The sequence below is a fragment of the Podarcis filfolensis genome (genome assembly GCF_964270895.1).
Source record: "Podarcis filfolensis genome assembly, chromosome: 9".
Lineage (NCBI taxonomy): Eukaryota > Metazoa > Chordata > Lepidosauria > Squamata > Lacertidae > Podarcis > Podarcis filfolensis.
Genome location: NC_139610.1, coordinates 5,240,771 through 5,268,757, shown reverse-complemented (window position 1 = coordinate 5,268,757; position 27,987 = coordinate 5,240,771). Strand labels below are relative to the sequence as shown.

At 42.7% G+C, this 27,987-nt stretch overlaps 1 protein-coding gene across 3 annotated transcripts in view; it reads right to left on the bottom strand.

The window, feature by feature from the left end:
• DOK7 (docking protein 7) overlaps nt 1-27,987 on the bottom strand; it is a 39,312-nt gene that overhangs the window by 4,608 nt on the left and 6,717 nt on the right. The window contains exons 4-11 of one of the 3 annotated variants that reach the window (XM_083630391.1): nt 26,688-26,888; nt 24,578-24,697; nt 17,801-17,908; nt 15,277-16,145; nt 11,748-11,790; nt 9,166-9,237; nt 7,966-8,115; nt 63-4,512 (exon numbers count right to left, since the gene is read on the bottom strand). In XM_083630391.1, the coding sequence (XP_083486517.1) occupies nt 4,379-4,512; nt 7,966-8,115; nt 9,166-9,237; nt 11,748-11,790; nt 15,277-16,145; nt 17,801-17,908; nt 24,578-24,697; nt 26,688-26,888 (1,697 nt within the window). In that variant the 3' untranslated portion in view covers nt 63-4,378. Of the gene's footprint in view, nt 1-62; nt 4,563-7,965; nt 8,116-9,165; nt 9,238-11,747; nt 11,791-15,276; nt 16,146-17,800; nt 17,909-24,577; nt 24,698-26,687; nt 26,889-27,987 lie in introns of those variants that run through there. The other 2 variants (XM_083630392.1, XM_083630393.1) reach the window with 2 other exon arrangements.

Sequence of the window (27,987 nt, the reverse complement as noted above, 5' to 3'; positions counted from 1 at the left end):
TAGGGTTACTCCAAGTAATAGATGGTCAGAAACAGCATTATTGGAAAGAAGAACATGACAGATTTGTTCCCTTTCGCCAATATTTTTTATTTAGAGTACTAAAATCTGAGCAATAGCAGTAAGAACTAATTAAAGGTATGCCTCTGAGAAATAAAGAAAGTTAACATTAAATGTTGATGATAGGGTGTTAATGCTATCAGATCCAGTGCTTCTTTAAAAAGTATAGCTAGATTTCCAGTAGTTAAATAAATTAAAGTAGGACATTTTGGGAATAATCATAATACCACAGTCTTTAAAGTTATAGCTTTTTGTAAAAACCCTTGGAAGAAGAAAGTTAATTATTTCTATATATTACTTAGCGGTAGACGCTAAAGAATTTTCTTTGAATTATTTGTGAATCAAAGAGATTGCAACCAAGAACAGCAAGAATTGAATGTAATTCTAAATTGTTTGTGTTTTTACATTATGAATAAATATACCAAAATAAAGGAGAAAATGATAAAGGTATACATTAACAGGATTAAAAGATCTGGACTTGCATGCAAGATTCTATATCAAAACAAGCAAAGGCTCCCTAAATCTGTTCTGGGCTCCTCCCAACCCTCTGGATCAGATCTGGGGAGGGTGCAGGGTACATGTGGCTTAAGCAGGGTGAGTTCCATTGCACAAGTATAAATCCTTGCCCTGACAGAACAAACTAGTTGGATAATACCCTTAGAGATTCCTTTTATAGACATTCATATGGTTCAGTAAAAAACACTGGCAAGTAAATGTCTTGGCTAATCCTGTTAATTCATTCCTTTTATACACGTTGGAAAATGATCCAGCTTAAGTACTGTTATTGTCTCATATGCATCCTTCTAGTTTAATGATTATGTTCAAAATTTTAGATTTAGATTTAGATTATTAGATTAGATTTAGATTATGTTCAAAATATTAGATCCAGTTCAAGATCACAGTTTATGTTTAAACCTGACAATTGTGTTGGTTCTTAAAATAGAATAGAATACTTTCTACTATGTATAGATATGAATAAAAACTGAGGACAATTTTTTGTTTGAAAACTTTCAATTATAGTGCAACTCCATGCATGTCTTATCAGAAGAAAGTCCCATTGAGTTAAATGGAACTTACTCCCAGGTGAATTATTGGAGTTCATCCTTAGTGAGCAATGTTGGAATACAGTGGTACCTCTACTTGCGGACTTAATCTGTTTTGGGGTGCAATTCGCACCCCAAAAAGTCTGCAACTAGAGCGCTGCTTCTGCGCATGTGCGAGGTGCACAGATCACTTCTGTGCATGTGCGCGTGGCGAACCCGAAGTAAACACTTCCAGGTTTGCCGCGTTCATAAGCTGAAAGTCCATAACAAGAGCGGAACGCAACTAGAGGTACCACTGTACACTGGAACTTGGTTTGAAAAATTGTTAAGTGTACTTACAAGATACCATCTAAAGTATACAGTACTGGGTTTAATGGCAGAATGGGGAAGGGAAAATGAAAATGCATTTATGGAAAAGGTCAAAGTACTGTGAAATAGAAATAAACAGAGAGCCAAAGGTATCCCCATGAATTTTTCTGGGTGACTGAAATCTTAAACACTGAATGGAGCAGGCCAGTTTTTCCACACACAACATGAAAAGAAAAGTGCCTGTGTATTTTGCTTCATATCTCAGACTCTACAAATAAATGCTAGAAACGTACCTGTTTAAAAATGTATAGTTGTTATAACTTCCCATCAGCAGAGTTGCTGCTGTTTGTTGGAAGGAGAAACTGCTTCTTGTTTTTGAATTTTTGTATAGTAGTATGGAGGCTGGTCATAAAAAGGATTCCATCAAATGTGAATTTGAGTGGTATCACAGAATTCTGGTTCGTTCACATTACAGTATGCTGTGTGAAATGAAGCTTAGCTCATTCTGCCTATTTAGTAGCTATCCTGGGAGTTCTCCTCTGACAGGCACAATTGGAGGCAAAAAATAGTGATAAGTGCTCAAGTGGACGATTCTTATACTTAGAAGGGGGTATTATTTGAATATTATGAGATTGTTTAACTTTCTCTTTTAAACCACTGCATTGCCAGGAACAACTTTGAATAATAGCAGTTTGGTACAAAAAGACACAGCAGTAAATTATAAATAGTAAATTGTATTAGACTACAGTTGAATATAAAAACATTTATAGAATTAAAGGCTCAGTTGTACCAATCCTTCAATACAAAGTACAGTGACATTACTGACTTTCCAATAGATAGAACACTGTTCTCTAAGTATCTGCAGCTATATTTGCAATAAATGTTATGAATTCAGGTAAATATTCTTTTGACTACTTATTTGCAAGAGTAAATAAGTATACTGTTTATGGAATACTGTTATAGTTGCTAAAGCCCAGAGTGCAATGCACTAATATCTGAATTGTGTCAGTAGTATTAGTGCCACTTTTCATAAAATAGCAACTTCTTTGCTTGAGAGCACCTCCATATTTTAAGTATTCAGTGGAAAAGTTGTATTAAGTGGGAAAATACATGTAAGACATGATCTCAATCAGAAAATGGGACAAATTAAAACACTGAAATTAAATGAAATGAAAACAAAGGATAGACACACTTACTTCATTGGGGCCCACAGAAACTGAAGGCAAGAAATGTCCATCTAGGTGAAGATGGATTTGCGCATAAGCAGGTTCTGGAAACAACACAGGAAGCCACACTGTTGACCCAAAGGTCATGATCAAGCACCCCTGTGAGTTTTTTTGTTTCAGCCACCTTTTGAGGCAAACTTGGGAAATCAAAATGCAAATCTCTATTTTCAAAAGGGGCCATGGATTCTGCATAAACTATCCCTTACAATATTCTATAAAATCATGTGACAGTTTCTTAGGATGTTGAACCAAACACTAAACTACATGAAATAAACAAAGTGAGATAAACAAAGAAAGTGGCACAGTCATGAAATGTGGACAGGAATAATATATTAACCTGTTTCAGTAGAGTAAATAATAAATTGGATTTGACGGAGGGGAAGATGGCAGAGATACCAGTTCATTCTACATGGTACCGCTGAATCCAGAGTCTCTAGTTACATCTAATAAAAAAAAGAAAGTCAGGGTGTTGCTTTAGTAGAAAAGTTACTTGTAAAAAAACCCAAAAACCCCAGAGGAAGTCATTGACAGCATACCTATTTTATCAAGAGATGAGGTTGCCATAAATGTTGTTTTTCAAAAGTCCAACTAAACAAGCCAAAAAAGAAGAAAGGTGGTGTATCCACAGATAATAGGAATCCGCCAGCAGAATGGGGAGGGAGGCAATTTTTATTTATCAAATTATTTATCTCCCAAAAGAGTCCAGGGTGGCATTTTTGGAGATCTGCCACTGGTCCCACCCCTGGTCGATTCCTCTGACGGACTTCTTCCATCAGCACATGGTTGCCACTGAAGACTACCCATAATGTTCAGCATAGCTGATGTGCCTTAATTCTGCAATTTCTACTGTGAATTACGGACTGCAACTTGGTTTATTCAAGGTGCGATTGGCTGTTGCTTTGCTGTTCAGCATTGCCTCTACCATTATGATGTTGTTTAAGAACTGAGCTAGTGTGCTACAGCACTGAGGCACCAGCTCAAAGGCCAGAATGTGGGCTTGCTGTTGTCCCTTACGATGCTGCCAAGACAAAGTGGGACAGTAGAGTGGCAGCTGCCTTTGGTCAGGCAAGTAGCAAGTAGGTGTGTGAGCCATCTTTTCCTGGGAAGTGGAGCAAAGCTTCACTTGCCATACGATTAGGCTTTGCCTGCACTGGCAATAGTGTTGCTGCTGCAACTATTAAAGAGAAACTGTTTGGTAATATCTTATTTCTTCATTATAATTAATAATTACGTTTCCTATACAACTCAAGAGTTGCCAAAAAGCAAAAATATAGAGGCTGGAAATTTAAAGCTGTATCTGTTCTCCAACAGTGATTCTTAGGAGAAATCTGTCTTTGACTTTTGAAAAACAGCATGAAAAGCTACCTTAACTCTTAACAAAACACAGCATTCTTGTCAATACGCATGCTGTATAGACCAATATTTAATGTATACTTAGCTACATGTACATCCTTGTTAACACACAACACATTCAAATGTCTTTAAATTAAATGCCACAGTTTGAAAATCATTTGTATTTGATACCTGATTTGTCAAGATAGTAAAAAAATTACAACGTAAATGATCTGTCATACATGTGTACAACCAATGTTTTTACACACAAACCCACACACCCCATGCTACCAGTTTTCCAATTGGAAATGAATAGATTGGAATGAATCTGGTACAAATCTGAAAACGATGGCAGCGTTTAGTTAAATTAATAAACTCATGAAACATTTACAAGTACTATGTTAGGGGCAGCTATGAAGAGCCTTTCTTCTTCTGTTCCAGCTCTTGCAGACGCTCTTCTCTGAACTGAGCATGTTGTGTCCCTACTTTATGAGCAGTCTCTGTCGCTGTGATGTCAATCTGGGCATATTTAGTTGATCCACTCCCTATGGCAGAAAAACATTGCCATGGTTATAACATCTTCATGTACTTTCACCTAAGATAATTAGGTAAGAATACAATAATACTCAGTTTGATATCACACACAGCACAAATAATAATACCCACACCAGAACTTAAAAGCTATAATCTTTGTTACTGGAAAACATAGCATCAAGAAACAGTGTGATGGCCTGGGAATCCGATTCAGAGGCTGAACCGGAGGAACCCCAGCCTGCACAGGAGTCCCCGCCTCCAGGGCCGGCTGAACTGGGGCAGGGCCTTGGATCTGAAGCACCTGCACCTGTGCCAGATCCTCAGGAGCAGGCACCAGGTGAATCCTCTCTGGCTCCGGAGGTGATTGAAGACACAGTGCCTACAGGTGCGCCTCTCCCAGCCCTGTCAGGGGAAGGTGAGTCTCCCCCTGGGTCCATTAACCCTCCAGCCTCTCCTGAGCTGCAGAGGCTCAGGGCAGAGAGGCGGAGGGAACTGGTTTCTCCCAGGAGGAGTGCTCGCCTTAAGGCCAGGAGAGGCGGATCTCCTGGGGGCCAGGACCGCCCCTGGCCTCAGAGAAGATAAAGGCGAGTCAGCCCGGTCCCAGGTTGCAGGAGCAACGTCGTTGAAGAGCTGTTTCGGCCAGCACCCTGTCCTGTTCCTCGAGAGTTCCTATCCTTGCCCTGCTCCTCGCCCTGGACCCCGCTTCGCCCGTGGAGGACCGTTTGCTGACCCTCGACTCAGGTCCTGGACCTCGCCCCACGATAACCTCCCCATGGGACCAGCACAAACAGTTAAGCTCTTGTAGCTCAGAATCCAAACAAGCAAGTGGAACCTACGACATAATGTTGCAGTGTATCAGCACTTCTGTGGGAATGTTCAGGAATGCAGGAGAGGATATATTGCTTGATTATATCCTTTCCAACTTGTGTTAACAAGTTCTACAATTTAGGAGAGTAACATTCCCCTTTTTAAACTTGCACAGCGGATGCGTTTGCTCAGGCTCGCTAAAGCCTCTAAAATAAGTTACCTGGTAATTTCCCCTTTAGTCCCTCATAAAAGAAATAGACACGATACAGTCTTCTATAAAAGTATAAAAAGAGTTTACTCACTCACATTCTGTTCACAGATGGATCCCAGAAGGCAGACTTAAGTTACAAAAGTAATATATCTGGAATCTATCCCATAAAGAGATAGTCCCTTTGTCCTCTCTTGGCTGGAAGCCAAGAGAGCATCTTAGGCTAAAAGCAGATGTTGCTTCTTTGACGAATGTAGTCAGAGAGAGAGAGAGATGGTGGCCAGTCCTATGCTTTTGTTCCTGCACAGGTGAGGCCATGCCCACCTCTGGTCACACGTAGAGGAAGTCTGTCCCAGCCTAGGAGGAAACAGAAAATTCCGACTGGCTGGTCCAGACATCCCCTTTTTATGTCCACTCTAGGGATGTTGTACTTGACTGCTCTGTTTTTCACATCCCACTACCTCCCCATTAGTAGTGCTCCTGCTCAGGACCATCTTTCCTTCCACATCGTTTTCCTGCTGGAAAGATGCTTGTCCTTCTCACGAAGCAGACCCAGAGGGGCTGCTCTGGACCCAATGGGAAGACAGCATCTTGTCCCGCTGGACACTAGTTTGCTAAGGTAGATGGGGCACTGCCCCACAATCAGCTGCTGCCTGTTTGCTTTTGCACTACCAACCAGTCCAGGAAGTATCACTACTTGCCACTTTCCTTCTCCTTAATCTCAGCATTGCCCCTGTAGCGATGGAGGAAAAGCTGGAGCTGGTTTGGACTGCCAGCCATTGGTTCTGTTGGTCTCTTTGTTTTCCACGCTGTCAGCCCTAATGAGTTATCAGCAACCGCTGCTTCCTCCCTAGCGAAGGAGTTGTAAAAGGTTCTGAAGATGTGCAGCTGCAGAACCCTACTTTAGGAATGCACTTTTTAAATACCAAAATTAAATCCACCAGAGCTTTTTCCTTCCTCTCTTCAGTTACTTCCTTCCAACCTTTCTTCCTTCTTCCCTGCCACATGTGATGAGCTGACTACCCTATAATCCTGACCTAACCTGTGTTTTCCTGGCTTCCAGCTGCCATCAACTGTGCCCTTTTCCACATTATCATTTTAAAATTAATTTTATTAAAGGTTTTCAACCTAATATATACCATAAAATTCCATTTAAACTAAAAATAATAATAGAAAACAACATACCAAACAGGAAAAAACTAAACAGAAAAATAAAATAAAGCACACTATCAAACTACTCCCCTCTGGCTCCTTCCCATTGGTATTCAAACATATCAAATCTCTTGGCCTCTACTCAGTCCTCAGTTCTCAGTTTCCTCAACATTTTTGCTCCCTTATATATGGGTCACATCCAGAATGTCACTGTTCTGTAGGAGGGATTTCATTGCATATCAGAAATGAAGGTTTGCTCAATTAAAGTGCTGTGTTGTTCTGGGCCCAACAAATACACTTTTTTAAAAAAACAATTTTTTGACTATCGCAAAGTAGCAGGGAAATGCATTAAAAAGTGTGGGGAAATGGTTGACTGATGGGAAGATGTATAACTTCAGCACAAGCAAATAATGAATTTAAAGAAGATATTGTATCATATATACTACTACTACTACTACTACTACTACTAATTAAATTTGTATACCTCCCTATACCCGCAGGTCTCAGGGTGTAAGTTTTGTGCAACCAAATCAGGATGCTCCATGAACAGATAATTTAGAAGAGCCAACAGTTGATCACCCCCTCATTTCCCTTGATCACTGTGATTCTGTCCTCAAATGGTTATCTTCCTACTTGCCTAATTACTTCTCCAATATCTCCTTAGGGGGAACGCTTCTGCTACTCTCCAGTGAGCTTCTTAAGAGTTCTGTGCTATTCTCTCTAAATACTTTGTGCCAGGGTAGTATGGCTTCCAAGAGCACCTACCCACTGCTGACAGACAGCTCTACACCCTTGTGCAAATCAACTGAAACAAAGCATGTTTTCTATCTTACTCGTAATCCTGTACTCAAAACAAACACGAAAAGTCAGTTGATCATTATGGTGTCAGAAGCCTGCAGCCTATAGAAGGAACGATGTGCTCGCCACAATATTTTGAGGTTCTGCAAAAGAGAGTTATTCCAGAGCTGGAAAAGAGGTTTCCTGACAGTACTGGGATATTGCAGCAGGACTTAACCCCCCTGTCACACATCGAAAGTGGTGAAGAAATTCATGACAGAGCAGCAAATAAATAGTTGGAGATTGTATATTACTTGAAATCAAAGAGAAAAAATAAAGCACATAGCAGTAGTGCATTGGAGATAACAAGTACCCAATAACCAGCGGTGATTGGTGCATCTGTAAAAGGTGACCATACCGCAGTGTAGCTTTGCAAAAGCCCCTTTTGGTCCCTGGAACAGCCTAAATTGTTATGCAAAAACAGCAGAAACATGCTTCAGTTGCTTTCAAAGATATTTACCTCTTATGCTTGTACTAGGTTCCTGAAGTTCCAGCTCCATGTAATGAAGCTGTTTCTTTGATGTGGGGCTGGTAGGAATATTAACATAGGTTGCCATTTCACCATGCAGTCGATCAGCCATCGGTAGGTCTGCTGAATAACCTACTGCCCCTGCCATGAGAAGGAACATGCTTTTAAAAGATACATTAACTTAAGCCCCCTGAAGAGGTAAAAAGACATCAACTTGGGTGTAAGACAAGAAGGGAAATCTTTGAATTCATGCACTCTTGGAGTTCTCCTGCCTAAAAGCCCCCACCCCGTTCATTTCAACAGAGGAAATGGATTCTCCTTTGTGATATGGCTGAAAATGAATGTGCCAACCCAAGCATACATGAGTTCCATGCACGCCCAGAGTGCATACAGCTGTTGGTTGTATTACAATGAGAGGGTAAGACTGCATTTTGAATGTGCCCTTGCTCTGCAGGTGCTCAGGATCAAACTAGACATGATGTTAAAGTACACATTTGCATTTACAGTGGAAGTTTAAAAAAATGCAAATAGCATCAACTGAATGGGGGGGCAATGATAATGATCAGGATTGCAGCAGCTGGGGGTGGAGAATATAACCCTTTCCTCCCCTGTTTTGGTTCTGAGGGACATTCCTTCCTCTGAAGCTTGTATTTGCATGGGGGGGGGGGGAATTACCCAGTAAAGGGCAATGGAATAACTTACGAATAAAAGAACTTCTACAGATTCTCCACAAAGAATATATTGATATATGTGCGTAGAAGTGAGGAAATGAGGACTAGGCAAGGCAAAGTTGGGTATTCTATGGAAAACAAAACTCTATTGGGGTGAGGTATGCTTTGTAATACTCCAGGGAACCCTCCCTATATGTTCATGGCTTTTTCATTTAGGAAGTAGCTCACGTTGTCCCTCCAGCAAGTGCTTGCTTGGGCCCTCATCATATCCCCAGTGCTATTTTTCAAGAAAAAGAGGTGCCAGAACTCACCATGAACAGCTCCCTAGTTCTCTTATAATTGCAACGGCACACACCTGAGAGGTGCTGGAACTGAGTTTCTGCATATCCCCCATTAAGGGTTTGCCCAACGCCTTGTGTCATTTGGAGTGTTCCCTCGCCACCCATTGAACTAGATCTGTCTGCCTATTCATATGAAATCACCACCAGTCTGTGTACTCCTCTGCAAGTCAGTTACTCACCAGCTTCTTCAGGATCAGGTGGCGCGCCAGACTCTGTAGGTGGCATCATAAATTCATAGCTTCCTTTAGGACCTAGAGCATACAGAAATCTATACATTGTTGATCCAATTTTAAACAACAATATGGACAGTAATAATAATGCACATGTCTCAATTCTTCAAGTTTCCTCGCAAAGGATTAAAAAATGTGGCTCAGTCAAGAAATATGGAGATTATCTAGGAAGCATTACATGCTTCTAAGAACACTTCGAAGGGAATAAATACTACCACTGTTTGAAGAGTTTGGACCGTGCGCTAAACGGTCATGGTGCATGGGGTTCGGGAGTGCTATGATACTTGCAACCTTCCCAGAGTCTTTTAAGACAGTCTACCTAACTGAATGACAGTAATAGCAGACACATCTGATTAGAAATGGTACAGCTCCACAGAAGGACTAATTCACCTCAATTTTATGTAAGGGGACACCTGGAAAATCAAAACAGTTAAACCTATCCAACTACAGAGAAAAGTTTGTCATAGTACTTTTTACAATTTCTGCAAGGGAACAGTTGCTTTCCCATATGGTGCAATCTGCACTTCAGGATCGGTACCACATAAGATGGACATAAAAATGAACTCCAGAAGATCATCTGTAAACAGTATTTTCTTATCTTTCATGGAGCTTACTCCTCATTCAACTTCATTTTCTTAAATAATTCAAACATCATCACAGGAACTCCAAGGACCGAGACCTACAGCAAACATTGCTTTGACCATGGAGATCCTACCAAAACCAGCATTCCTGTGATAAAGTTCTTCACAAAAGGTCTTCCAACTTGCAGTTTAAATGCAAAGATTACTGCCTGTGACTTTCCACACACACAACCTTTCCTATCTGAATAGAAAAATAAAGCATAACTATCTGTCTCATCAAAAATACTGAGTACTTGCTTCTTTGACCTAGGTTTGTTTGAGGAAATTGCCTCTCCAAATACTATGCCTATCTACTTGTAAAGTTTGTCCTTCGTTTGCTTTCAGGGACCAAAACACTATCATAGAAGCACCACCTGTTTTAAAAACATCTCCAACTTAATACTAAAAATCTTTAGCTACATTTATGGTTCTATTGTGCCCAGCTGCTCAAAATAAATTGCTTTGTAGAGATACTCATGGCAGTGGGGCAGTAATAGATAAATCAATTCCCTCTTTCTTCTTCCTACTACTATTCCCCCCACCTTTGAAGTCACTGAGAGATGAAGTCATTATTCTATTGACTTCGCTTTGAACAAAAATTCAGCAAATGCTTCCTAAAGCTAATTCAGCTGATGAAAGGAATCAGTTAAAACATTTTTCTATTTCCTATTGCAGCCTTTCTGATATCCATTAGATATCATTAACACTAAAAATATAACACAATTGACCACAGTATAACAACTGCACATGACTAGTAGCCAAGGACAACAAAATTAGATATGTATTCCCACTTGTGTGACAACAGAAATGGAATAGCCATCTCCAACCAAGCAAAATAATGCAAACAGGAATTATTTTAATTGGCCTTGCACCTAGATGCACATTGTTATGCGATAATAATCATTATTATTTTGTAAGAACAGATTACATATAGAAATGAACATAAAGTCAAAAGATTATTTGAAACCTATTTTTCCAAGAAATAAAAAATTGATTGATTTGGTTCTTAAGTAACTTCTGGAAAAATAGGTCAGCTTGGGTCAAGAAGGCTAATGCCTTCAGATGTGTATTGGATTTCAGTCCTCATATTTACTTCCAAGTCCTGTATGGCAGACGCCAGAGAAGTCAAATGTGATTCTGGCTGGATCTCTTTGGACTCTGGAGAGTTTGATTTGGCCTAGGAGGCAGAGGTTGGCTTGGCTGCAACTGACAGGGCTGTTACTTCCTCATCTTTGGAGGTAGAGTAACTAGAAATGCTTACTGAAGGTAGTTGAGGGGATTTTGCTACGTCTGACTATTGTAATGCTCTCTGTCTTGGACCTTGCTGACTTTGAAGACAAACTAGAACCTTCAACTAGTGGGAAATGTGGGCACACAGAGATCCACACCCACAAAAACTTGTCGGTTGGTTTCTAGGGAGGAGGCTGTTTGCATGTACTATGCTGTCTCCTCTACTGAAATGAATGCCGAAGCCTGTAGAAGCAGGATCTGTTTGCACACATGACTCGTAAGGAGAATATACCCGATATGAAGCAAAGTTATAGGGGTGGGGATGGGAAGGAAAGAAGGGAGGGACGTTGAGGGGGCTTTTGTTTTGTGTGCATGTACAGACTTGCCCAACCCACAAAGAAAGAGGATTAGGGCTCAAAGACCAGGTAAATATAGGTAGCTGTAAAATCAGCACACTGTGAGAGATGGCACACCTGAGCTTACAATTCTTTTGGATACAGAGTGAATTTATTAATACTTTGCTCTCCTTAAGCTTAAGACTTGTTTTTCTTTTTGTCTTCTTTAAAGTCCAAGAATAAATATTGCAGTCTTGTGGATTGGGACCTTAACTTGTAATTTCACTGCCCTGAGTGCTGAAATCAACAGGTGTCAACATCTAGCAAAAATCTCATTGCCTCTTACCTGGACTGGTTGGTAAAATTCCAGATGATAAAATGGACGTTTCCTTTTTTAAAAAAACACAAAGAGAGAGAGAGAGAGAAACAGATGCATTATCATGAATGAGTTTCTTGCAAACTTAACACTGAAATTTTTCACCTGATAAACTGTTCTCAAAACTATTTTCAACCATGTTAATCGTGTTGATAAAAGTTCCAAGGAACTGCATAAGAAATTCACCTTGTTTACATGAGCTCAAATCCTGTCAGTCCAGCTCTCAATCTTGTTTGTGAATAATTTTAAAAGTACATTTGGAATGATTAATCCTTTATGCATATGTAAATGATTATATATATGCAACAGATGAACACTTTATGCTGAAATTGGCCTCCATACGAGCTAGAAGATAATCACTATTAAATTAAAAAAAACAACAGATCAATCCTAACTATAGGAATCCAGCAGAACTTAACACTGCCTTGAGTTAAGCAGGCATAAGTTACTCCTTTCCCAAACTCTGTCCAGCACTGGGGCTAGTGCTGGCTGAGCTGTCCTGAGCCTGGCAGAGGGAAAACAAGACTTTAAAAGAAGGCTTTAACTTACATTATCATTTTTGCTGGTGTAAGTTCAACTGGGTTGCTAGGTCACATGGCTGAGCTGAAAGGCGTTTGGAACAGGTGCATGTCTGCCCCTGTCCTGTCCTACCCCAGCATTGCTACACCCCCAGAACAACCCCATTGGGGGACTTACCATGGTCAGCCAACTTCAGCTGAGCTCCAGGAAGAATTGCCCTGGCTTCCACAAATGTGGAAAAGGCAAGGGATGGGTTTCCATATAATGTGAAGAAAGAATCTGGTTTGTCTTCTCCTCAATGCAGCAAAAGCAGGGGCAGAGGAGGAGCAAATCAGGCATTATTGATCAGCATGCACCAGTAGGCTGTGCATTCAACATTAAACTACAATATTTTTTAACAAGGGGCTAGTAGAGAGAGGTCCTCTTTGGCACTGGCACCTTGGCTGTGGAGTGCTGTCCCCCGAGAGCCTCACTTGGCACCTACTTTAGAGGTTTTTGTGGCAGGCACAAACCTTTTTAATTTCCTACATTTCTTTAAATTAATCTTAAATCTTTTAATTCGGTTGAAGCCTGATGTTTTATTCTTTTGTAAGTGACCGATGCATTTTAATAGTTTATTGACATTGCAAGCTGCCCAAGAAAGTTGTTATCATGAGATATAGAAATGTAATGAATAAATCAACCCCACTAGCCACTAACCCCTGCTGCTGGAAAGTTCAGGACACCACTGAATTTCTTGGTTTATGGTTACATGCAGACCAGTGCACTGCAAGTAGGCCCACACTGCTAAATGGAGAAAAAGCAAGCCCAGTATATATTTCTGTATTGTCTCAGCCCTGGAATATGTGCAGCAATAAAGAAGTAAGCCTCTGTTGCATGCCTGCTCCCTCATCACTGAGAAACATAAAGCAGCCACCACACAGCAGATATGAGGGACAAATGACTTGAAGCCAAAGAGTAGGACCAAATCCTCATAAGAACAGGAAAATAATTGTGGCATCCCAGCAATCAAAGTTCATCTGTCTAGCATTCTGTTATCATTCAGTGACCATTCAGAAATTCCAGTGTGGTTTACAAGCCAGGCATGATACAACAGCTCTCCTATTGCTTTTCCTTAACAACGGGTATTCTGAACACGTGCTGATTTAGAAATCATGGTAAGCACTTAATTTCTAACGTGGCACATTTTCAGAGATACTAGTCCTCCCGTTTGCCCATCTCAGGCCTTGACAAATTCTGAAAGAGAACTGGTCAATTTGCCTAACACTTTTTGCACCACTGCCCTATTATTAGAAAAGCTAAAATTACAGTGGCATCCCAAACTTTCCCCTTCTCAATGGTCTCTGTCTGGAGGCCTTTGGAAGCAACCAGTCAGTCAAGAAGTCGCCAGGAACAGCAGGGGGAAATGACACAAGCAAGACTGTGACAGCTGAGTAAGATCATTATATTTAAAGTTCTTCAGTTATGGTACTTCATATATTCTTAACCAGCACAGTAACTAGACTCTGAATTATATATATGAATGACCCATGATGTTTACTCAAGACTTTATAGTGTACTTGGCACAACTTTGTTCATGCTCCCCCAACCTGCAATAAACTTTTCACTAGCATAAGTACCATGTTTTGTCTCATTTTCAGGCCACATTCAACCAACCATATTCTCAAGGAGCTAAAATGCCAGCGCAATAAGGCATGATTATATTGGGGAGCTGCTCACCTAAAGATTTTGCAGAGAGAAAGAACTGAATCACTTTTGTTTAAAAGGATGAAACTTTACACTTGAACATCTAGATATAGCAAGTGGTACAATAACACTAATGCCTTGGGCTAAGGGCCCGATGGCTCCCAGGCAGCATGCAACGCTTGGCCCAGTTTCAAAGTCAGGGTGGCAGAGAGAGCGAGCAAGCTATAAAATGCTGCAAATACCGCTCGTTTTTGGCTCTGGTTTAGCCCACCATCAGTTATAGCCCTTGACTGGCTTTTACAAAGGGTAATAGAATCATAGCACCAGAGTTGGAAGGAACCCCCAAGGGACCCATGAAATGCATGAATCCTGCCCACAGCTGTACCTGGGTGGGTTCAAACCACCAACCTTCTGGTTAACAGCGAGACGCACCGACCTATTGCACCACTGACCAGTGGCGGAGTTTCATGCTCTGGCACCAGGGGGGGCGGAGAGCAGGCGGGGGTGTGGCTGGCACGCATCCCAGGGGCATCCTCCGCCAGTGCCATTGACCCTTTATAGAGAAAAGGTTCCCACTCCTGGACTAGGGGCAATCTTCAGTTGAATTACGAGCTGGCTGGCAGGAACCATATCCTCAGAATGGCCCAACACAATTTATTTTAATAAAAGTCTGAACAAATGTTCAGTTATTTCTGATGGAACAAACTGATTTCTCCTACAGACTTAATAGTTGTCTTCAGGAACATTTGGCCCTCCAAAATGGTAAAAGAATCACTGGCACTTGTCTGTCTCAATAGACAGTGGAGCGCGTCTCCAGAGGTGAAGCCAAACAACCGTGTTAGCAGCACTAAAGTGAGCTCTCCGGGGCACAAGCCCAGGCAGTGTGTATGACTGCTCAGATGACAAGAACAAAGGCAAGCAGAGCAATCCATTTGGCCCCAGCTTGGCTGCAGGAGTTGCTGGAAGGAGGCGTGCAAGGTGCCCTCCAACCATCTTAGAGGCTCCACATAGTCCTGGGACAAGGTATGAAGGCTGAAGCTCAGCAAACCTGGGCTGGTCAATGTCTGCATGGGAAATCACCCAGTACCCTTAAGCACGACACCCTGAATTCAATGGAACAAAAGGTTGGATATAAATGTAATGAATAAAATAACATTTACCTGTTGTTGTTAATGTTTTCCTGACGGTAACTGATTTCAGCTACCATTGGCACATATATAGTAGCATTTATCCTCCCATAAAATGCACACAATTCTACAAACAAGACCAGCATGTGCTCAGAACAATGATTTACCTTTAGCCCTCCACAGACCGGGCAAGATGAAAAGAAAGCTCGTGTTGTCCCAGAAGGAGAGCTACACAGTTCACATGGGCTGCTGGAGACCCCAATTAATGTTGCCACATCAGTACTTCTAGAATCTAACAATTGCGCTTGCTGTCTTATATGTGACCACCTTGAAACAAAATCTATGCTTGCCTCAAGCGATGAGTCTTTGGCATGTTCCTGGGGGAGAGCTGCTTGAATGCCCCCTTCCCCTCTGTGCTCAGAAGAAGCTGGTGCTTCCAGATGTGGCAATGGCAGTTTGAGGTCACTCATTTCTTGAGACGATTCACCCTTGGATAATGAGGAATCTGAACTTGAACTTTGTGTGTCTTTAGCAGCTACCTGTAGCAAACTCCTGGGTGTGTCATAGGCGTGTCTAAGGGAACTGGGAACCTGGTACTCCAGGCCAGGGCTCCTTGGGTGATCACCTGGTGGGCAAGTGCATATATTCTGGTCTGAAGGGAGGTTCAGCGGCAGGCTCAACAATGATCCAAATTCATCACCACGGCAAATGTCCAGGCTCCCAGCATATGAGGAAAAACTTCCAGAGTAAGAAGAATGACTCCCAGTAGCTATCCCACTATCAGAAGAACTTTGGCGGCCTATTTCTTGCAGCTGTCTGGATCGAATCAGCTTAGGAGGTGGTTTGGTGATGCTGCGGACGCCTTCTGAATGGGCCTTCTCCTCCCCAAGATGAATTCCCTTTGCTGCAGGCAATCCATGACTTTCTTGAGAAGTACTGGCTGAAGACTGGTCTGCCCAAATAGTCAATCTGCTCCCAATGCTAGCATCAGAATGGCTTGTGTCCGAAGATGAACTTGATAAGCTTCTGTCATCACCTAGGGTGAAAGAAAGGAGATTGATGATTCAAGTGGAAATGGCTGAACTATAAAGAGAGATGATAGCTGGGTTATCAGCCATACTTCTGACTTTGACAGTTCAGGGAGTTCTAGACCACTACATCTGTGAGGGGAGTAACACTCAATTTAGAGAAACCAAGTCCCTTGGCTGCATTAGGGATCTTCCAATGGGAAACTTCCTAGTGCAGCCAGTTCCAGAATGGGACCCTGTCAGCAACATCCAGCTGAATGACATTAACAAGGAGCCCCACTTGCAAAGGAACCGCCAGAAGCTCACACAAAGCTTCCAGTTGTCCCTTTGAAGCCCTGTCTCTACCTGCCCCACCCCAACATCATATGTGACATCAGGTGTGGACCAAATTATGATTCATGCCAAACCTAATTAGGCCACTATGCCAGAGGTACCCCACAACTGCTACAGGAGAATGAAGAACGGCAAATATACTCAATGACAAATTTCATCTCATCATATCTCTAGTCTAAAGCCATGGCCTAGATGTGACTTTAGCTTTAGCTATTTTGAGGAGTCTAAGGGCTCGTCCCAGGGACGCAGGTGGTGCTGTGGTTTAAACCACTGAGCCTCTTGGGCTTGCAGATCAGAAGGTCGGCGGTTCGAATCCCCGCGACAGGGTAAGCTCCCATTGCTTGGTCCCAGCTCCTGCCAACCTAGCAGTTCAAAAGCACACCAGTGCAAGTAGATAAATAGGTACCGCTCCGGCGGGAAGGTAAATGGCTTTTCCTTGCACTGCTCTGGTTTCAGTGTTCCGTTGCGCCAGAAGCAGCTTAGTCATGCTGGCCACATGACCCGGAAAAACTGTCTGTGGACAAACGCCGGCTCCCTTGGCCTGTAAAGCAAGATGAGCGCCACAACCCCAGAGTCGTCTGCGACTGGACATAACTGTCAGGGGTCCTTTACCTTTTAAGGGCTCATCCGCACTTCCGCTTGTGTGATCCCTAGAAAAGACAGGTCCGAGGGCTTTCACCCTTGCCCTGCTGCTCCTTTCCAAAGCAAAACCCACTCTCGCAAGAGATCAGAACAAATGGCAACCTGGGGAAAACCCAAATTGCCATTTGCTCTGATTGAGTGCTTTCCATGGGGGAAAGCTGCAGGGAAGAGGAAGTGTGGAAAAGCCCTTTATCAGGTAAGGGGACATCACTTGAGGGCACATTCACTCCCTGGCCAGCTTCTAGGGGCTTGAAAGCCTGCAGTGGGTGAGATCAAAGAGACAGAAACACCCCATGGAGAGTCCTCTCTTTTTCCAATAGCACAGAAACATGGTGACCTGCCCACGAGGGAAGAGAGCAACCCCCTCCTCTGTGGGCAGCCATGGCCCCCCTTTCCCACTTGTTCTTGCAAATCAGCGGAGCAGCAGCAGGCGGGGAGACATCACAAACAGGGGCGGTGGAGATTTCATGCCTCCCACAATCTGGTACTGCTGCTCAGGGGGAAATGGCTGTACAGCCTTGGAACCAGGGCTGCAGAAGGCAAGGGGCCTCAGAGGGTGTGGGGCCCGGGAGAAGTGGTTGGTGAGTCAGCTGGAGAGGCCTTGTGGCCCATGTGCCACTACCCCTTATGTCAGAGGCCTGAGAAAACAGGATCAAATGCCCAGGTGGATGATGTACTTTGTCCTTACCTGCACTCCCATGATAACTTGTATGGGACAGAAGGCTGAGTCGCTTCTCTAACTGCAAAGCTTCATGGGCCACTCTCTCTTCCGTGCATGCAGGATTTATGCTGGGGTCTTAAAAAAAACAAAACCAAAGTGACAAATCACAACTGAGGCTTAGCTGTAAAAAAACCCAACACTTCCACTTTAATAGTCTAAGTAGAGCACCTGGAGCAAGCATCAAGGCTACCTGCGAACCTTAAACATGAGCACTTTGTTGCTTTATAGTCAAGAGAGTTCAGGTACCAATCATAGAATCATAGAATCATAGAATCATAGAGTTGGAAGAGACCACAAGGGCCATCGAGTCCAACCCCCTGCCAAGCAGGAAACACCATCAGAGCACTCCTGACATATGGTTGTCAAGCCTCTGCTTAAAGACCTCCAAAGAAGGAGACTCCACCACACTCCTTGGCAGCAAATTCCACTGTCGAACAGCTCTTACTGTCAGGAAGTTCTTCCTAATGTTTAGGTGGAATCTTCTTTCTTGTAGTTTGGATCCATTGCTCCGTGTCCGCTTCTCCGGAGCAGCAGAAAACAACCTTTCTCCCTCCTCTATGTGACATCCTTTTATATATTTGAACATGGCTATCATATCACCCCTTAACCTCCTCTTCTCCAGGCTAAACATGCCCAGCTCCCTTAGCCGTTCCTCATAAGGCATCGTTTCCAGGCCTTTGACCATTTTGGTTGCCCTCCTCTGGACACGTTCCAGTTTGTCAATGTCCTTCTTGAACTGTGGTGCCCAGAACTGGACACAGTACTCCAGGTGAGGTCTGACCAGAGCAGAATACAGTGGCACTATTACTTCCCTTGATCTAGATGCTATACTCCTATTGATGCAGCCCAGAATTGCATTGGCTTTTTTAGCTGCCGCGTCACACTGTTGGCTCATGTCAAGTTTGTGGTCAACCAAGACTCCTAGATCCTTTTCACATGTAGTGCTCTCAAGCCAGGTGTCACCCATCTTGTATTTGTGCCTCTCATTTTTTTTGCCCAAGTGCAATACTTTACATTTCTCCCTGTTAAAATTCATCTTGTTTGTTTTGGCCCAGTTCTCTAATCTGTTAAGGTCGTTTTGAAGTGTGATCCTGTCCTCTGGGGTGTTAGCCACCCCTCCCAGTTTGGTGTCATCTGCAAATTTGATCAGGATGCCCTTGAGTCCATCATCCAAGTCGTTGATAAAGATGTTGAATAAGACCGGGCCCAAGACAGAACCCTGTGGCACCCCACTAGTCACTCTTCTCCAGGATGAAGAGGAACCATTGATGAGCACCCTTTGGGTTCGGTCAGTCAGCCAGTTACAAATCCACTGAGTGGTAGCATAGTCAAGACCGCATTTTACCAGCTTCTTTACAAGAATATCATGGGGCACCTTGTCAAATGCCTTGCTGAAATCAAGGTAGGCTACATCCACTGCGTTCCCTTCATCTACCAGGCTTGTAATTCTGTCAAAAAACGAGATCAGGTTAGTCTGACATGACTTATTTTTCAGAAATCCATGCTGACTATTGGTGATCACAGCATTCCTTTCTAGGTGCTCACAGACTGTTTGCTTAATGATCTGCTCCAGAATCTTCCCTGGTATTGATGTCAGACTGACTGGGCGGTAATTATTTGGGTCCTCTCTTTTCCCCTTTTTGAAAATAGGGACAACATTTGCCCTCCTCCAGTCTGCCGGGACTTCGCCTGTTCTCCAGGAATTCTCAAAGATGACTGCCAGTGGTTCTGAAATCACATCTGCCAGTTCTTTTAATACTCTTGGATGCAGTTCATCTGGCCCTGGAGACTTGAATACATCTAGACTAGCCAAGTATTCTTGTACTATCTCCTTAGTTATTCTGGGCTGTGTTTCCTCTGCTGAATCATTTGCTCCAAATTCTTCAGGTCGGGCATTGTTTTCTTTATCGGAGAAGACTGAGGCAAAGAAGGCATTGAGGAGTTCAGCCCTTTCTGTGTCCCCTGTTTGCATTTCACCATCTTCTCCTCTGAGTGACCCCACTGTTTCTTTGTTCTTCCTTTTGCTACGAACATACCCATAAAAGCCTTTTTTGTTGCTTTTAACCTCTCTAGCAAGCCTGAGTTCATTCTGTGCTTTAGCTTTTCTGACTTTGTGTCTACACGTGCTGGCTATTTGTTTGAATTCCGCTTTGGTGGTTTCCCCCCTTTTCCATTTTTTGTACACATCCTTTTTTAATCTTAACTCAGTTAAAAGTTCTTTAGATAGCCACCCTGGCTTCTTTAGGCACCTTCCATGTTTCCGTCTCATTGGTATTGCCTGAAGTTGTGCTTTTACTATCTCCCTCTTAACAAACTCCCAGCCATCATGAACTCCCTTTCCTTTTAGTATTACTGTCCATGGGATCTCACCAAGCACTTCCCTAAGTTTTATGAAGTCGGCTTTCTTAAAGTCGAGAAATTGAGTCCTAGTATGCTTGGCTGCTCCTTTCCGCTGTATAGTAAACTTCAGAAGAGCATGATCACTCGCGCCTAATGATCCTTCCACTTCTACCCCACTAACCAGGTCATCAACATTGGTTAGGACCAGATCTAAAATGGCTGTTCCTCTTGTTGCTTCTCCCACTTTCTGGACAATGAAGTTGTCTGCAAGGCCAGTGAGGAATCTGTTTGACCTTATGCTCTTGGCTGAGTTTGACATCCAACAAATATCCGGGTAATTGAAGTCCCCCATTACTACTATCTCCCTTCCTTTTGCATGCTTGGCCATCTGTTCCAGGAAGGCATCATCTATGTCCTCCGTTTGGCTTGGGGATCTATAGTAAACTCCCACAATGAGGTCACTGTTATTCTTCTCTCCCTTAATTTTGACCCAAATGCTCTCACTTTGGCTTTGAGGTTCTAAATCTTGGATCTCTTCACAGGTATACACATCCCTGACATATAACGCCACTCCTCCTCCTTTCTTGTCTGGTCTGTTTCTCTGAAATAGATTGTATCCCTCCATTATTACATTCCAATCGTGGGACTTATCCCACCAGGTTTCAGTGATTCCTATTATGTCATATTTAGTTTGCTGTACCAAGAGCTCAAGCTCATCTTGTTTATTTCCCATACTTTGTGCATTAGTGTACAGACATTGAAGTCCATTAATCATTCCCCCGTGTCTCTTATTTAAGGATTTTTTCCTCCCACCACTAGGTCTGCGTGCTGTTTGCTCCACTAGGTCTGCGTGCTGTTTGCTCCATTCCAACAGAGTTCTGTTCTTTCCTGCCTCCCAAAATCTTCACATATAGCATCAGAAGGGGAGGTTTTTAATATCAGCTGCTAATAACTCCCTCCAGGAGTGGTACCTCGGGTTACAGACGCTTCAGGTTACAGACTCTGCTAACCCAGAAATAGTACCCCGGGTTAAGAATTTTGCTTCAGAATGAGAACAGAAATTGTGCGGCAGCAGCAGTGGGAGGCCGCATTAGCTAAAGTGGTACCTCAGGTTAAGAACAGTTTCAGGTTAAGAATAGACCTCCAGAACGAATTAAGTTCTTAACCCGAGGTACCACTGTAAAACGATAAATTCACAATTCCTTCTTGGCAGGCAATACTTGTTCTTCCATTTCCCAGGCAGAAATTTCAGTAATTATTACAGTTAATACATTTGTAAAAAGATATTTGAATGGCTAGACATCAATGCTATTTTCACCATTTGTCAGATATTACTTTCCCTTCAGTGACAACCATGCCCTCATTTAATCTGGTAGGATGCACAAATTTTAATCTAGGTTGTTGAAGACCACACAGTGATTTCTTGAACCACTTAGAAGTGTAAGTGTTAATGTTCTAAATATTTAACAGCTGAAATCCTATGCACACCTATCAGAAAGTGAGCCCAATTGAGCCTACCAGGAGCCTACTTTACAGCTGAGTCAACACTTGTAGAATTGGCCTGTAAATCATGTTTCTTCAAGGTTTGTCTCATTCTATGAGATACAACTGAACTAATGATGCTTGGACTAAAAGTTTGGGGCGCTAATAATGTATTCATGTATTTCAAACTACACAATATGATTGTTTCCTTCTAACCAACCAGTTGTTGTTGGCATCCATCGGTCTCCAGAGACAATGGAGTCTGCCTCCAGGGGTGAAGTCTAACCTTTGCGTTAACAGCACCAAAGTGACCTCCACAGGGTGCAAGAATAGGCAGTGTGTCTGTAGGGCCTGGGCTGCCCAGGCAACAACCCGCCCCCCCTTGGCCTCGCTGAGGTGGTCCAAAGAAAAGCAGAGCAATATGTTTGGCATCAGCTTGGCTGTAGGAGTTGCTGGAAGGAGTGTACAAGGCTCCATCCAACCATCTTAGGGACTCCACTCTGGATTTGTCTAGGGTTTACTCCTGAGACTTTTCTTCTCCCAAAGATATCCCAAAAGGCAGCGGAGGTTTAGGATTAGAGTTTTGCTTCTCCGAGGTTGAGCCCCATCTGTCCTTACTTCCCTTGACAGCACATGCAGAAACTGCCTTCTTGACCATTGGCCCACTGTGGGTCTCTTCTGCTCAATCCACCAGAGCCTGTCTTCACATGCAGGGCAAGTCCCTAACTCACCAAGGATTTAAGATCCATTGGCTACCCTCACTTGGTTTAGCGTGCCAGTCAGCTGTTCTCAGGGCGTAAAAAGGTACCCCTTGCCCGTACGGGCCAGTCGTGTCTGACTCTAGGGTTGTGCGCCCATCTCACTTAAGAGGCCGGGGGCCAGTGCTGTCCGGAGACACTTCCGGGTCACGTGGCCAGTGTGACGAAGCTGCTCTGGCGAGCCAGCACCAGCGCAGCACACGGAAACGCCGTTTACCTTCCTGCTATAAAGCGGTACCTATTTATCTACTTGCACTTAGGGGTGCTTTCGAACTGCTAGGTGGGCAGGAGCTGGGACCGAAAGACGGGAGCTCACCCCGCCGCGGGGATTCGAACCGCCGACCATGCGATTGGCAAGCCCTAGGCACTGAGGTTTTACCCACAGCGCTACCCGCGTCCCTTCTCAGGGTGTAGCACCACTCTATTATGCCTTGGTCAGACCACACCTGGAGTACTGTGTCCAGTTCTGGGCATCACAATTTAAGAAGGATATCGACAAGCTAGAACATGTGCAGAGGAGAGTGACCAAGATAATCAAGGGTCTGGAAACCAAGACTGATGAGGAATGGTTGAGGGAGTTGGGTATGTCCCATGGAAGATGAAGCAAGCTTGTTTTCTCCTGCTCTGGAGGATAGGACTTGAACCAATAGTTTCAAATTACAAGAAAGGAGATGCCAACTAAACATCGGGAAGAACTTTCTGACAGTAAGAGCTTTTTGACAGTGGAATGGACTTCTTTAGAATGTGGTGGACTCTCCTTGGAGGTTTATACGCAGAGGATGGATGGTCATCTGTTGTAGTTGAGACTCCTGCAATGCAGGGCATTAGACCAGTTGACACTTGAGTCCCTTTCAACTCTACAATTCTATGATCCTGTGATTCACCTGATACTAAACTGAACTAATAGCAATGTTCTTGATGGTTGCCTAGCAAGGAAAATTTTTACTTTCAAAATTAATTACCTGGCAACTTCCAATTATGTCAAAGTTTAACAAGTTAATTTTCAGAGTAGTGTGATGCAACTCAACTCAACATCTCAAATTAATGCTGGGTCCCCCTCTAGCTTTTTAACATTTATACACATTTATGCAACTATATCAGAGGACGCGGGTGGCACTGTGGGTAAAACCTCAGCGCCTAGGGCTTGCCGATCGCATGGTCGGCGGTTCGAATCCCCGCAGCGGGGTGAGCTCCCGTCTTTCGGTCCCAGCTCCTGCCTACCTAGCAGTTCGAAAGCACTCCTAAGTGCAAGTAGATAAATAGGTACCGCTTTATAGCGGGAAGGTAAACGGCGTTTCCGTGTGCTGCGCTGGTGCCAGCTCGCCAGAGCAGCTTCGTGACGCTGGCCACGTGACCCGGAAGTGTCTCCGGACAGCGCTGGCCCCCGGCCTCTTAAGTGAGATGAGCGCACAACCCTAGAGTCGGACACGACTGGCCCGTACGGGCAGGGGTACCTTTACCTTTACCTTTTATGCAACTATATGGGATGCGGGTGGCGCTGTGGTCTAAACCACAGAGCCTAGGACTTGCCGATCAGAAGGTCGGCAGTTCGAATCCCCGCAACAGGGTAAGCTCCCATTGCTCGTTCCCAGCTCCTGCCAATCTAGCAGTTCGAAAGCACACCCAAAAGTGCAGGTAGGTAAACAGGTACCGCTCCGGCGGGAAGGTATACGGTGTTTCCATGCGCTGCTCTGGTTTCGCCAGAAGCAGCTTAGTCATGCTGGCCACATGACCTGGGAAAACTGTCTGCAGACAAACGCCGGCTCTCTCAGCCAGTAAAACGAGATGAGCACCGCAACCCCAGAGTCATTCGCAACTGGACTTAACTGTCAGGGGTCCCTTTACCTATGCAACTATATATATACCTTTTATTTAGACAATCCAAGGGAAAATGTACATGTAATTGTATTTTGATGTTTAATGATGACAAACATTTTATGCATCCAGAACCTCTTATTCCAATCAAAGTGAAATATATTATACAAGCTAAACTCCCTTGTTACATCGTTATGCACAGTGCTATTTTTCTAGAAAAAGAGGTGCCAGAACTCACTATAAATGCACGCCTTGTTCTCTTATAATGGCAATGGCGCCTACCTGGGAGGTGCTGGAACTGAGTTCCGGCTGAAAAAAGTGCTAGTTATGCTATACATCCAAAACTAACCTGGCAGGACTGGACGTAGACCAAAAGGGCCTTTCATCGGAGAGATGCCATGAACAATGCAATCAAAGAGAAAGCTGATCTTTTCTCCTTCCATGCAAGATAAAAAAAACACACCAGCCCCTGAAAGAAAGCAAAACGTTTAGGACGATTTTAATTCTGGATGAAGGACACATTGGCATATTTATGCAACACCAAAAGAACCTAAGGAGCAATCTATATGCTATGCTGGCTCTAGCATTGCTTCCAGAAAGGTCTTATCCTTAAGCGGTCACATTTCAGAGGTTCTTAACCTGTGTACCATCCGGTGTTTCTGTACTAGACCAGAGCACTATAATAATATGGACTTGTGGTTGCTGTTTTAGTCAAATTCCTGAACCAGAGAGGAAAAGGTGCTATCTTGCGCTACATTGTGAACTTTTGTTTGTGAAGGGCAACACATTATTGGGCTCTTGTCTTAGTGGAGAATTAAATATAGCAAAAACCACATAGTTGCAGAAGGCTTTTTTTTACGGTGGTTTGGACACAATGAAACAAGAACCCAATCTTCTATCAAACATTTTGAATATATTATTACAGTCTAGAATGAATAGTGATAAAATGCTTTCAAAATGAAATTTTAACTGCCTTTCCTTTTTAAATATTATTTTACTACTTATTTTTTTTCCTAGAAATAAGCCAAAAAGTCTTTTTTATTATTTCATTGACAAAAATGATTCTTATTTTTTCAATCTGTTTCAAGTATTCCCCCCTGAAACATTATCTAATATTTGTCCACATTCTAGACATAGGAATAAAGTGAATGAAATCTGGATATTAAGGCTCCAGGAAACCACACAATCCCTAAAATAGTCCACAGGGTTAGCTCCCAAATCCTGTAATAAACTGACATGGACTGGTTCACAGCTGTTTCAAATGCGTTATTTTTATTAGGAAACATTTTAATGACAGGGAGACAAAATTCTTTTGCAGGGGAGCTGTCTCCTGTCCCCCCCCCAACACCTGTTCTGAGGTGAATTTTGGAAAATTCAAACTCATAAAAATAGCTGCCTCCTTTGCTACTCACTAGGGGGAGCCATTATAGTGGACAGCAGTTGAATATCCATTAAAAAAAAAACATTTTGCAGAGTAAGAATATTGTTCTTCCAACAGCTCATTTTAAAATTTCTTTTTTAAAAAAAAACTTGGAAATCCCTTTGAAAAAAACCATTTCTTTCTTTTAAGAAATTACCTTGCAAAACCAAAATATGCTTTATTTAAAAATAGACTCAAGAGTTTGTGAGTGTGCTAATAAATCAGCAAAATCAATCACTGAATCAAAGTTAAACAAAGCTGGAGAGGCAATTGAAATTAACTGGGTAAATTTCACAATTTTGAGTCAAATCATTATTTCTGTACAAGGAAGATGGAAGGCTTTCAGAAAGTGTGTAAAGGAGATTCTCCAAGCTTATTCTGAGAAATTTTGAGAATGCACAGTTCCCTTGCTCCCAAAGGGACTACAAAATTCCCTGGTGCCTAAACATTAAGTTCGGGGGGGGCATTTGCATAGGTCTGTTTGAACTGTGATTAACAAAAAAATGGGAAAATACACTATTTTGATTGTGTGTGTGAGTGAGAGAGGGAGGGGGAGAGGGAGAGATTTGCTTAGCTGTATTGAAAGGTTCATCCATATTCATATTTCAACACAAAAATCAAACCTCACAAAAATTCATTTTACCTCTAATTTATTGATGTCTACAATGCCCTCTGAATGCTCTACATTACTTGAAAGAATAATGTTTTTCCAGTTCTTGGAAGAGAATACATTCATTATCAAAGGGGCACAGCTAGCCAATGTGACTAAAAGCCATAGAACGGGGTGGGATATGTCAAGCTGTGCAAATAAACCTCCCCTTTCTGAGAAGACTGCACATCCACACAGTTTCACAGCCCCATAGTTGTTCACAGACATAATAGAACATTATATTTTAGGACCATTTTGCCACTTTATTTGCAGCCCTAATATTTTTAATATATATATTCTTACATACAGATCCCTAACTGATGAGATGCTATCATCCTACAATTTTCTATATTCAAAAAGCTAATCAAAATTTAAGTGCAGAATACTCACAGAAACCACACCGAGTTCCTCCTTCAAAGACAAATCCATTAGGAACAGCTCCGTAGCGTCGCAGATCTGAGAGTTTCCATTGTCCCATGATAGAGGGTGGGTTATCTTTTGCTAGTACTAGGATATCATTGCAAAAGTGGAGAGTTGCTGGACCACTCTCCAGTTTAGTTCCAGGTGCTACCACAACATGAAACCTGTGAACTATCAGAAGGAGGGGGAAATGAAAGTACAAGGGATTAATTTAATCATTTTGCCAAAAATAATTAAACAGTCAAATGCACACGAAGACTGGTTTCATTGCCACTAACATAAAAATGTTCATATAATCCATGTTCATATAATGACATTTAGCAAAGGCTACAAGACATAAAATAAAACTTGGTGGTGGTAACCTCTTTTCCTGTAATTTCATTACAATTTTATTTTAATTTTATTTTTAAATACATAACAGCAAAGGGCTGAATATTTTAAGAGAAACTCATTTACTCTGATGGCTCATAGAGAAAACAAAGAACTTCCAACTACAGTCGTACCTCGGGTTACATACGCTTCAGGTTACAGACTCCGCTAACCCAGAAATAGTACCTCGGGTTAAGAACTTTGCTTCAGGATGAGAACAGAAATTGTGCTCCGGCGGCGCGGCAGCAGCAGGAGGCCCCATTAGCTAAAGTGGTGCTTCAGGTTAAGAACAGTTTCAGGTTAAGAATGGACCTCCGGAACAAATTAAGTACTTAACCTGAGGTACCACTGTACTGAAACAATCTTTTTCATATTTCACAGAAAAAGACATTAATTTAATGGCAACAAAGAGAAGGCTGCATTTTAACAAGATGTAAAGTGGGGATGGGGGGGAGAGAAAAAGAAGAAGAAGAAGAAGAAGAAGAAGAGTTTGGATTTGATATCCTGCTTTACCACTACCCTAAGGAGTCTCAAAGCAGCTCACATTCTCCTTTCCCTTCCTTCCCCACAACAAACACTCGAGGAGCTGAGACGCGAACCCGGTTCACCAGATTACGAGTCCACCATTCTTAACCACTACACCACACTCTCACTTATACAGTGGTACCTCGGGTTAAGTAGGTACTTAATTTCTTCTGGAGGTCTGTACTTAACCTGAAATTGTTCTTAACCTGAAGCACCACTTTAGCTAATGGGGCCTCCTGCTGCTGCCGCACCGCTAGAGCACAATTTCTGTTCTCATCCTAAAGCAAAGTTCTGAACCTGAAGCACTATTTCTGGGTTAGCGGAGTCTGTAGCCTAAAGCGTATGTAACCTGAAGCGTATGTAACCCGAGGTACCA